The sequence below is a fragment of the Heteronotia binoei genome, chromosome 21 (assembly GCF_032191835.1).
Source record: "Heteronotia binoei isolate CCM8104 ecotype False Entrance Well chromosome 21, APGP_CSIRO_Hbin_v1, whole genome shotgun sequence".
Classification (NCBI taxonomy): domain Eukaryota; kingdom Metazoa; phylum Chordata; class Lepidosauria; order Squamata; family Gekkonidae; genus Heteronotia; species Heteronotia binoei.
Window position 1 is genome coordinate 95,379,190 of NC_083243.1, and position 12,666 is coordinate 95,391,855.

At 38.5% G+C, this 12,666-nt stretch overlaps 1 protein-coding gene across 4 annotated transcripts in view; it reads left to right on the plus strand.

Moving 5' to 3' along the window:
• The window catches only part of LRP4 (LDL receptor related protein 4), a 160,249-nt gene that overhangs the window by 89,131 nt on the left and 58,452 nt on the right, over positions 1-12,666 (plus strand). For all 4 annotated transcript variants that reach the window (XM_060261335.1, XM_060261337.1, XM_060261336.1 and 1 more), the window contains exons 3-6: positions 6,690-6,806; positions 8,087-8,200; positions 9,079-9,195; positions 11,394-11,522. In XM_060261335.1, the coding sequence (XP_060117318.1) occupies positions 6,690-6,806; positions 8,087-8,200; positions 9,079-9,195; positions 11,394-11,522 (477 nt within the window). The remainder of the gene's footprint in view (positions 1-6,689; positions 6,807-8,086; positions 8,201-9,078; positions 9,196-11,393; positions 11,523-12,666) is intronic.

Here is a 12,666-nt window from a genome sequence, read left to right on the forward strand (position 1 = left end):
GCGAAAGTGTGGGTGACTGAGGAAGGCAATGGCAAACCACCCCGTAAAAAGTCTGTCGTGAAAACGTGAAAGGAACATCACCCCAGAGTCGGAAACGACTGGTGCTTGCACAGGGGACCTTTCCTTTCCTGCTTTGTTCTAAAGTAAAAATTCATTGCTAATGTAAGACAATTTTTTAAAGTTTTTGCTAGGAAAATATAATAATGAATTACAATGAGTTAATTCATGTGAACTATTTTTTTTATAAGACTTTTAGGATGAAAGACATAATATTATAAAGCAGCATTACTTACAAGGTACAAAAATTACAAGGTTTTGGAAATGGTTAAGTCTAATTGTTTCAGAGATTACCAAAACACAATATTGTGAGTTAATAATTTAGCTTAAAATAAGTTTTAAAAGTCATTTTGGAAAGAAGAAGCTGGTTATATTTCTGTAATATATACAAGCTCAATATAATGAGAATTTGTATTTTTAGCAGTTTGATAATGATGTGTTAGTTTAAGGTCAGGATAACCATATAGTTTGGTAAAAGCACAGTTTTTTGGTCTCATGTTGTTATAGTGAGAGGCGGGGGGGGGGGGGAGTTGTCTAAGACTTTTTATTGTAAGGAATACATCCCCCACTTTAAGTTAGAGTTATTAGGTTTTTAGCTAGGGGAGTAGGATATAACCCCCTCATATATTTCAGAAATGAGGTTTTTTTAAATCTAACCTGTGTATCATTGTAGTTTTTACATTGTTGTTAGAAATGGCTAGTAAAAGTAAGTGTTGTGTTGCACATTTAAACCAGGAAAAGGGTTTAGATAGAAAAGGATTGCACATGTCATCTGCACTTAAAGTGACTACTTGGAATTACAGAGGGCTACATAACCCAATCAAGGTCAGGAGAATTTCCAACTTGGTATATAAGGAGAAAATTAATATTTTATGTCTTCTGGAGACTCACTTCAAGAAGACAGTACCCTGCATTTTAAAGAAGAAATGGTTCACACAAAGTGTCCAAGCCCCTGAATTGTTGAAAGCCCATGGTGTTTAACAGACTTTAACAGAACTTGATAATATATTACACTCTTACAATTTGGGGGACTTCTGGAGAATTTTAAATCCAACATCTAAGCAATATACTTATTACTCATCTGTCCACAGTGTCTGTACCCATATAGATTATTTGTTAATGTCAAAAACATTAGTTAACCAAGTAATAGATACTGATATTGGTACACGCTCACTTTCTGACCATTCATGGGTGGCATGTACACTAGGCAAGCAAAAAACAGATGGCAAGGATTTGAGTTGGTCCATGAATAGTTTATTGTTGCAAAAAGAAAGTATTTGTGTAGAAATTTCTAAGCAGAAGAATACTTTGATTGCAGAGTAGCACAAGAGATTGTGTGGGATGCCTTTAAGGCAGACCTATAAGGCAAACTTCTGAATGACTGCACACTATAACAGAGAAAAACAGCAAGTCATTTCAGAATTACATGCAACAATAAAAGTACTAGAAATTAGACACATGAAGTATGGTGGTCAAAAATGGGGGGGGAATTAATTTGGAGCAGAAAAAGTTGGAAGCATCTGAAATCTAAAATTAAAAAAACGCTTTAAATAAGATGTTATTTCAACCTTTTAGGAATTCTTTCAGAATTGTATACCATAGAGAACCCACAAAAAGAGACAATTACAGAGTATTTAAATAAGATTAATTTTAAGACAAAAATAGCAGATGAACATTATAAATATATAGAGCAACCTAGTACTGTTACTGAGCTAAAAGAAACTATTATGCAAATTTAAAACAATAAAGCCCCCAGTAGGGATGGGCTGCTGATAGAGTCATACAAGAAATTTATGGCTACATCATGGTAAAAGGATTTATGCCACAATCCTGAAGAGAATCCATGGTGATTGTTCTCTCCAAGGTGGGAAAAGACAGCTAAAATATGGCCTTTTATAGATCCATATCAGACTTAAATTATGAGTTCAACAATTTTTCAGCATTGATGGCAGTTCAATTCAACAAAATAATTTCAAATTATATTAATCCAGACCAAGCAGGATTTATACCAGGAAGGTCAATAATGGACAACATACACAAATCTTTGAACTTAATCATATTGAATCATTATTATCCCTTGATGCTAAGAAGGCATTTGATAAAGTAGAAATTCAATATTTGAAATTGGTATTAAAATTATTCAGATTTGGGTTTAAAGTTTTAAGTACCATAGCAGCAATATACCAGGAGCTGATAACACAGATAGCCATTAACAATTTTAAATCAGACAACTTGAGGTTAACTAGAAGAATCAGACAGGGTTGTCTCCCATTTTGTCCCCCGTTTCTCTGGAAAGAACTGACCTGAAAATCACAGGTATAACTATTAATGGAGAAAACCATAAGATAAGCCTCTTTACGGATGATGTAGTTTTCTATTGCTCTAATCCATCACTATCACTAAAACATCTAATGGGGAAAATAGAATCATTTAGTTTTGTCTCAGGATTTACCATCAGCTATACAAAATCAGAAATATATCCGATATATATAACTGCAGAAGAAGAGCAGAAGAGATTTTTCATTTAAATGGGTTATGAAATCACTGTGACTCCTAGGCATATACGTACCTCTGAATCTTAAAGACCTTTATAGTGTAAACTTCAAACCAGTGGTTGCGTCAGCAAAATCATCAGAAGAATTGAGAAAGTTAAACTTGACTCTACTAGAAAAAATTGAACAAATAAAAACTTATTTTACCTAAATTGTTTCTGTTTCTGAATTTACCTGTTTACATTTGATATAAGGAACTTAGAGAATGGCAAAACCTATTAGCTGAATATATATGGGCAAATAAAAAAACCTAAGGTAAATTATATATTGTTACCTAAACTTGTTAACCTGGGAGGTTTGGCACTACCCAACTTAGAAAAATATTATTTAACAGCGCGGTTAAAAAACACATTGTTATTTCCATCACCAAAACCTGTCAAGACTTGAGTCAGAATTGGAAGTGCATATGTTTTACCTGACTACTTTTACAAAACCATATGGAATACTCCTAAGAATAGAAATGTGACCAGTCCTTTTTTTGAAGGACTATGGGATAAACATAGGAATACTTTGGCACCTAAATCTTCTCCAGTTGCAGCTTTTTAAGGTCAATCTTGGTTTTCGACAGGTAGAATAAAAACTGATTTTAAAAATTGGAGGGAAAATGGCATCAAATACCTGTAACTTCAGAATCTATTCTTTTAAACTTCTGGCTACCATGAGACATCCCCTTGTGTAAAGGAGAACTGGCCTCTTTGTTGTTGATGTCAGCAAAAATTTTACTAGCACAAAACTGGAAAACAGCAAAAATTCCTACATTAAATCAATGGTTTTTTAAAAGTATAGGATAGAATGACAGTTGATGTTAGCCATGCAAATATTGCAATCTGGGGTTCCTAATAAGAAAGAAAATGATATAGAAAAATAGTACCCTTTTTTATTATATGTAAGTTGTATTTTTGAAAAAGCTCTTAACTTGTTTGGTGCTATTTGGTTGATTATTGTTTATATGTTTAAGAAAATAATAAAATTTATTTTTTTAAAAATGACATTTTGTTCAGCCACACCATGTGTGCCATAAAATATAACACAAGATACTGGAGATATAAATTTTATAAAAGTTATTTCAGATGCCAAATGGCAATAGCAGGTGAATGACAACAGCATGCTTGACTGGATTGGGTGTGATATGCTGAGGGTAGTAGGTATGGAGATACCAGCATTGGTAATGAGACAGGAAACCTAGGTCTCAGTTCCATCCAGGAGGCTTCAGTCCAAGAAGATGCAAAGAATAAATGAACATAAATCTGACATTAGCAACCACAACATTCAGTGGCTTAGAAAGGAATTTCAAAGGGAGATTAGAAAGAGAGACTGCTGAATTGCAATGATAATGAAGCTCAAGACAATTTATTTATTTTATTCAATTTTTAGCCCACCCTTCCCATAGAACAGGCTCAGGGCAGGTTACATCATAAAAACAATCAACAGTAAAAAAAACAATTTAAAATATATAAAACCTAAAATTAGAGAGAACAGTAGGTACTAAAATGGCAAATTCTGCCTCACAGACATGGCCTATTGTTCAGGTCCAGCAGGTCTTACAGCACTGGGATGGAATGAAGGGGGGTGGCTGATAACAAGTGATGTCCACTGCCTCAACTAAAAGCCTAGCAAAAGAGCTCTATTTTACAGGCCCTATTTTAACAGTTGCTTAAGTTCATTTAAGGTGGATTATTTGGTGTATGTGAAAGCACCTATTAGTTATTCCTTGAGTAAATAAGTATTTCCTTCTGTTCATCCTGAATCTTTTGCATATTATCATGAATATCTCCCCAATAAAATCTCTTCGTTCACCCTGTGCATTCCATACATTCTATAAGCTGAGCTCTTTTGAACTCGTCAGTATGTATTCTCTATGTAAGGAGTTTATTTTGCAGCTTTTTGTTTTGATCATATTGTCTTGTTGTATCTACCTCTTGAACTTCGCCTGTCTGAATCTGATCCTAGGATGGTATAGATGTGTTATTATAGGTTTTTGTCTGGGGAGAGGGGGGATTTTAAAGGGTTAAGATTTTGTGAATAGTTGACTGCACTTGTTGTATATCATTTTAAAAAGTTTAATTTAAAAAAGAGAATGCAAAAAAAAAATCTCCCATCTAAAATTTTCTTTGTGGAGAGTGGGTTATTCATCCAAAGTAGGAATGCAGGGAACTTCAGTTTCTTATGGTCCATTCTTGCTCATGTAATATGTTGCAACAGTTTTTGTCCTTCTTTCATTTTCTAGTTTGTACTTCATGTTCCTCTGATTCCAAGCAATATATACCTACCATAAATGAACTGAGAAATGTTGTGGCACTTGCAAAGGAACATTTAAGTTCATTGGCCTTTGATCCATGAATCCTTCCTTTCTTCTTACATTTTCTTTTTTTAATTAAACTTTTAAAAATGATATACAGCCAGTGCAGTCAAAGATCCATGACTCTTTCCTGAGAGTAGGGCCGATTGAATAATAAGGGTGTTATTTCTGGGTAGATCTGAGTAGAATTGCACACTGTATTGGAATTAGGAATGGAGTATTGTCTGTCCTTTGCTGAATTAATTTGCTCCTCAGGTGTCAGATTTACAGAGAAAGGGGGACAGTTCTGTGTAGGCTCTGTAGATTACACCGGACACTGGGAGCAATCCTAGGCTGCAAGGGGTTGAAGAACTGGGAAGCAACAAAGACTGAACCTATGATCGTTTCTTGCCTTCATGGGAACTATCTATCCTCCCAGTTCTTGTGTTACTGATTTCATTCTTCCTCCCCCTGTGCTGGAGAGGAAGCCCATTTGATGACAGCTGGAAGATCGTATCAACTGTGTCTGGGTAGGGATGAAAGGTTTCCACAATCTTAATATTTTCCTTGTTCCTGATTCTCTCTCTTCTCTCTCTCTCTCAATACTTGAGGTAACATTGTTTCTTTTGGAGAATGCACCTGTCAGTAACAAAATCTTGTGCTGCTCCCCCCCCCTTTTTTTGCATTCTCTTTTTTTAATTAAAGTTTTAAAAACAATATACAACAAGTGCAGTCAAATGTTCACAAAATCTTAACCCTTTAAATCCCCCCTCCCCTCCAGACAAAAACCTGCTGCTCCCTTCACATCATAGTTGGCAGCCTTTGAAGCACAGCCCTTGCAAGGCTTGGTGTTTCTATCATCCTTGGGCTGTGGTTGATTTATGCTGTCTTTTTTAATTCCAGCCTTTATGGATGGCAGCTTCAGCTTTCTGAGGGATTACACCCCCCCTGTGATGCTGGCAATATGGGATAACACTTTTTAAAATAGTTATCTAAACATTCTAATTGCAGTTACTAACTACTGGCAGTAGGCACACATTTTACAGAACAATGAATATGTAGGTGTTGCTCCAGTGATGTATAGGATTCAGTTGCAGAGAAAGTGAAAATGTTGGTTGGCATTGGGAGTAGAACAACTATGCTCTATACAATGGAGGCAGTTTTTCAGGCATTAGATTACTAAAGAGAGCATAGATTACATTGGTATGCAACTATACTTTATAGTGATATAAAATTAATAAAACCTATTAATTAATACATCCGCCTGTCCTAGATCAGGGCCAGGGTGTTCTCCACCTTGGCCCAACCCGGTGGAACTCTGTGCCAAATAACATCCGAGTCCAGTTCTGAAAGTCACATAATAACCAAGTATTTATTTAGCTTTTTATATTGCATAATGGTCAGGTTTTTTCTTATAAAGCCCTCTCTGTCATATTAATATGACTTCCAACAGTAACTATATTGATAAGTATCGATACTGTTCAGTTTCTAATTTTGGAAACAATAAGATGTTACTGGTATTCTAAAAGAAGAGGAAATTAGTTGTTTTATCATAACCTGTAAGGGAATCAGGTTCATGTTTCCTTAAGGGTAGAACCTGAGCTTGGAAAGAATGAGGATAAAGCAGCACTCTTTCGAAGAAAATAGGGATACTCCTAAGTAGAATGGCACTGCTCAGTTGCAAATATCCTGGGCTCATGTTTTTACTGTTTTAGTAACTGTGTTATATGCAAGACAGCGTTTATTGTCATTGATGTCTTTGGCAACCTGCTGGAGTTGCCTCTCTTCTTTTTGTATTTCAGTGTTGCCCACTTGCTCCCCATTGGATTTTCACTGCGACAATGGCAAGTGTATCCGTCGTTCGTGGGTCTGTGATGGGGACAATGACTGTGAGGATGATTCTGATGAGCAAGACTGCCGTAAGTCACGTCATCACAGGTCTTAATATACAAAATCATTTTCTTGTAGCACTACTGGTGTATTCTCAACACTACTGAATCCTGTTGTGATTAATCTGATTAAACTCTACAATAAATATTAGCAGTTCTTGTAATACTGTGATATAGACCCTGACCCCAACTCAGGGCATCAAATGGTGTTCTGTGAGCTATTGCCATCCTTGTCCTTTGGTAGAGGAGATACAGTTCCACAAGCCCTTAAGAATTCTTCTATTGCCTCTCTCCTGCTGTTGGACTCCCATAACATGGATGTGCTCCACATTTGAAGAAGGAGGGATTCCAAGGATGTTGTGTGGCACAGAGAGTAATATTGAATACACTTAGCTGTACATGTGATATCATTTTTTGGTGCTTGGTGGGGAGGCAACAGTGGGAAGGCTTCTAGTGTCCTGGCCCCACTGGTGGACATCCTGCTGGCACCTCGATTTTTGGCCACTGTGTGACAGAATGTTGGACTGCATGGGCCACTGGCTTGATCCAACATGGCATCTCTTATGTTCTTATAGTCTTACATTATGTTTGACTTGTTTGCTGCTTATCTTTAACCCTCTAGTAGAAGAAACGTCAGGGTGAAACTATACTATCAAAACATTTATATGTAATAGGAAAAACCTTTTGACCTCTGCTTCTGAGTAGACTCTACTCTAAATAAGATGAACGATATGAATGTATACAAAGGCACTTTAATATTACAAAGCGTCTACCTTTACACAGACTGCAATATGAAACACAAGAGTACACGCAGGCACTTAGACATAACCTCTTTTCCCAAACAGCCTGCACTAAAATGAATTCAAACAGTCTGCAGAAAAATAAATCAAAGTGCACACAGGTACTTTTTAAAGGTTAAGAGTCTGCTTTTGATTCATAAACTGAAATCATGAGAAAACAGTCGGTAATTAATTCTTTCATTCAGACTGCACACAGGCACTTTAAGAAACTTTAATTATCCCACTTCACAGTCTTGCATGTATAGTCCACTATTGTTTCAGTGAGGTGTAGGATAAAGAATAAGTTCATCCACATAAAGCCAGTCCACATTAGCCGGTGTCGAATGTTTCATTGCCTTTTTCAAGACTGATGGCTTTTAAGTGGAACCCCAAAATCCTGTCTCTTACCTCGCAAGGCTCTAACTCATTCTTTGTAAAGATGGAGTGGGTTCTCCTCCAACATGACATCTCTTATGTTCTTATATTTTTACATTATGATTGACTTGTTTGCTGCTTATCTTTAACCCTCAGCACCACGGGAGTGTGAGGAGGATGAATTCTCATGTCAGAATGGATACTGCATACGTAGCCTGTGGCATTGTGATGGTGACAATGACTGTGGGGACAACAGCGATGAGCAGTGTGGTTAGTAGTCTGACTGTGTCACTGGGCACATGTCCTGTCTAATTCCATACAACAGCCATTTTAAACAGATGATTTTTAAAAGTATTTGCTTTTCCTTTACTCCAATGGTGACATATATTCAGGATACCTGCAGGTAGTTGGGAAGTTATTTTGGTTCAGTGTATGGGCCCAGAACAGTGATAAATATAAATGGTACGTCCACTTAGAGTTTGAGATTTTTGCTGGGACAGCAGTCTCTTAAGTGGGTTTGCTGGATTGAGGAGCTTGGTCCAAAGCATTTGATTTGGTCCAATGCATTGTTTGAGAGCTGGGTCTGCGTTCTTTTTTCCAAACCACATTGTGATATCATCCGTCTATTGGAACGCTAATGTTTTACATTACATTACATTTATTTAGAATTCCCGTTAATTCCCATTTTTAATTTCAGAACCTAATAGTAAAATGAGGAGGCTGGCAATTCTGGATTCGTACATTTATTAATGTGCTCAGGGATGTTAAGGTGCTCTCAAATTGACAGATAACTTTTTCCAATTCCAAAAACCTTTATTGGCATAACAGTAATTTTTTTTTTAAAAAAGGTAGTACAAATCAGCCTATATGCCAACAAGGAGAAACAATTATAGTACAACAATTTGTAACATTGTGTGTAGTAATAATAACAGGACAAAGTGATAAAAGTTTGGAACAGTAATCTCAAATATTACAATAATTAAAACGGTTATAGTAAAAAGCTTAACTACCCAAAGAGGAATCATGGATACACCTTTTTTCTCTCAGTCACTCTTCCCTGACAGATAACTTGCACAAATGGAGTCTGAGTCCTGGAAGGGTAGAGTAGGTGACCTTTCAGTTGAGCTACCTCTGGCTTTTTTTTACAGATATGAGGAAGTGTTCAGACAAAGAGTTCCGCTGCAGTGATGGCAGCTGTATAGCTGAGCACTGGTTCTGTGATGGCGATACAGATTGCAAGGATGGCTCAGACGAAGAGAACTGCCGTAAGTATCTTCCCTTTTTCAGTGTCTTAAGCTGTCAGAAGCTCTCCATCCTACCGATCATTCAGGACCTTCTGAAAAAGATATCTGGAATGCTTCAGGATGCAATGCCCTTGCATTAGGGATCTGTTAGTATCACCTAGCTACAGTGTAATATAGTAGCAGATCAGCAGTGCAAATATGCGCAGCTATTTTGCCTAAACTGGACTTCTCTGAACCCCTTATTAGACTCAAGTCTCCATTCCTCTTATCATTACTTTACCCTCTTTCAGGGCTTTTTTTATTGTAGCAGGAGCTCTTTTGCATATTAGGCCACACACCCCTGATGTAGCCAATTCTCCAAGAGCTTACAGGGCTCTTAGTACAGGGTAAGCTACTGTAAGCTCTGGGACGATTGGCTACATCAGGGATGTGTGGCCTAATATGCAAAGGAGTTCCTGCTACAAAAAAAGCCCTGCCCTCTGTCCTTGATAACGTCAAGCTTCTTTAAAATTTTGAAATGAGAACCGGTATCTGTTAGAACAGCAGTAGACTCCCCTAGTCTTTCTCCCTTTCCATAAAATGAGTAGTATTTTCTGCCACAGTAATTCTTTTTTAGAATGGTACTCATAAAGGAATATAAATGCAAACAAATGCATTGAAACTGAAAAGTCATGTTGATTTTTTGAGAAAGTGCATAAGTAGAAACTTGCAAGAAGTTGCTGTTCTTTTCAAGGAAAGAATCAATATAACTTTTAGTTATGATTTTAAAGAACATAAAAGCCTAGCAGCATCAGAGAAATGGTCCATCAGGTCAATAATTCTGTTTCACACAGTAGCCAACTAGTCCTGGTGGATTGACCAACAGGGCACAGAAGCCAAGGCCTTCCCCTGATGTTTCCTCCTAGCGCTGGTATTCATATACAGAGGTATGCCTCTTTATATGAAGCTTCATTTTCTCATTATGGCTAGTAGCCATTGACGGACCTATCCTACAATTGGTCTACTCTCCTTGTGCTCAAAGCCTTCACTGCTTCCACTGACAGTGAATTCTGCAATTTAGATTCTCATTGAGTAAAGTACTTTCAATGTGGCGTAACAGCTAGAATGTCATACTAAGATCTGGGACCCCCAGGTTCAAATCCCCACTCTGCTGTAGCAATTTGCTGGGTGACCTTGGGACAGTCACACACTCTCAGCCTAACCTATCTCACAGGGTTGTTGGGAGTTCCTTCTTTCTTGGTGGATGGCACCCCAGGACTCTTTTTGTCTCTCCACTTCCCCAGTTTGTGCACACTTCCATCATCCCTGCCAGACTTCACCCTTCTATCTAATTAAGAATTTATCTGGTGGGTTAAGAGTTTGGAGTTAAATGACAGAATATTGGGATAATTGGTTTTGCTCTTTATGTACTGTCCTCCTTCTATGGGTCCTTTGGCATTTTGTTCAAAGTAGCTTCCACTAGTTTGTCCACACCGTATCTGAACAGCAGCTAATGTCTGTGGAAACTGTAGGATTGTCCTCCTCAATTTCTGTCTCAAGGGCATTTTACAGAATTTATTCTAGATAGGAGGAAACTTCCAAAAGGTTGGGGGTTGGAATCTGGGCTGCTAGTTTCTGAAGGACAAGGGTGGGGAGCAGTGTTGTGTGTGTGCTGGGGGGGAGTGCCTTTTATCTCTCCAGATAATGAAAGCTGGGAGACAGCCAAGGTTGCAAAGATTTCAGAGCCAGGAAACAGCTCAGAAAGGCCAGCTTTGCTCTCTCCTTTCCATTGGCTTTGCCTTCTCTAGTGGGTTATTAATGCATGCCTCAGGGATGGAAGGGAACAGGTTTAGTGATAGGGTAAAATGGCAAGGTGGAACTAATAAGGGCTGTACTAATGTAGGCAATCAGTTTGAATATGAATACTTTCCTTGAATTTTGTCTCTGTTTTGGAACATAACATCATAACACCATACCTTTATTCCTGATGGGGTTGCCTGTGAAGTAGCCTGAATGCAGTGTCCAGAAGCAAGACTTAATTGCAAGCACTTGGGCTTCATTGAAAGTTGCACTGTGACACCATTGTAGTGTGCCCAGATAGCTTCATAAATGTACATGTAACCTCTGTAATGCCATTTGTAATTTCTATATCCAACTAGCTCTTTTAAAATTTGTGATGCCAGAGGCACACAACTTTTTGCAGTCTTGTTTTAGTCTTGTTTATTCATTCCCGTTACTAGCATCAGATATTCCAGCACCTACGTGTAGCCTGGAGGAGTTCCAGTGTGCATATGGTCGTTGTATCCTGGACATATACCACTGTGATGGAGATGATGACTGTGGGGACTGGTCTGATGAATCTGACTGCTGTAAGTCAGCCACCCTTGGGGGCATGTGATGTATGTTGGTATAAAATACTTCAGATTCTACACCAGGAAATGAAAATGCTATTTCAAGAAGCCTCAAATATTATATTCAGAACTGATTGTACAAAAATGTTGGAAATGCTGCTTTTCTTGAAACCTGAAATCTGAGCAGTAAGGTAAAAAAGAAATGTATGTGAGGTATGTGTTGGATACACATTTAGAACTTTGAGTATATGGACTAGAAGCTACAGAGCAGGATTGATGTTTCCAGATACTTAAATCCCAGATAGCATAATTAGCTTTTGATTTTAAATTCAAGTTTCAGAATAATTACTGTGAGATGCCACTAACTTGCTGTGATTTAGGAACCCATCTTACTTTTTGGGGGTAGTATTACTTGCTGAGGGGAAAGTGTAGATGACTGGGGAAGGCAATGGCAAACCACCCAGTAAAAAGTCTGCTGTGAAAACGTTGTGAAAGCAACGTCACCCCAGAGTCGGAAACAACTGGTGCTTGCACAGGGGACTACCTTTATTGCTTCCTTTAGCAGCCCTGTGGCACAGAGTGGTAAAGCTGCAGTACTGCAGTCCCATGCTTTCTGCTCACGACCTGAGTTCAATCCTGGCAGAAGCTGGGATCAGGTAGCCAGCTCAAGGTTGACTGAGCCTTCCATCCTCCCGAGGTCAGTAAAATGAGTATCCAGCTTGCTGGGGGGGAAGTGTAGATGACTGGGGAAGGCAATGGCAAGGAAAAGGAAAGGTCCCCTATGCAAGCACCAGTCATTTCCGACTCTGGGGTGATGTTGCTTTCACAACGTTTTTACGGCAGACTTTTTACGGGGTGGTTTGCCATTGCCTTCCCCAGTCTTTTACACTTTGTCCCCAGCAAGCTGGGTACTCATTTTACTGACCTTGGAAGGATGGAAGGCTGAGTCAACCTTGGGCCGGCTACCTGAACTCAGCTTCCACCAGAATCGAACTCCGGTCGTGAGCAGAGTTCAGACCACAGTACTGCAGTACTGCTGCTTTACCACTCTGCACCAAGGGGCCGGTTTGCGATGGCAAACAACTCCGTAAGAAGTCTGCTGTGAAAACGTTGTGATGCGACGTCACCCCAGAGTTGGAAACGACTGGTGTTTGCACAGGGG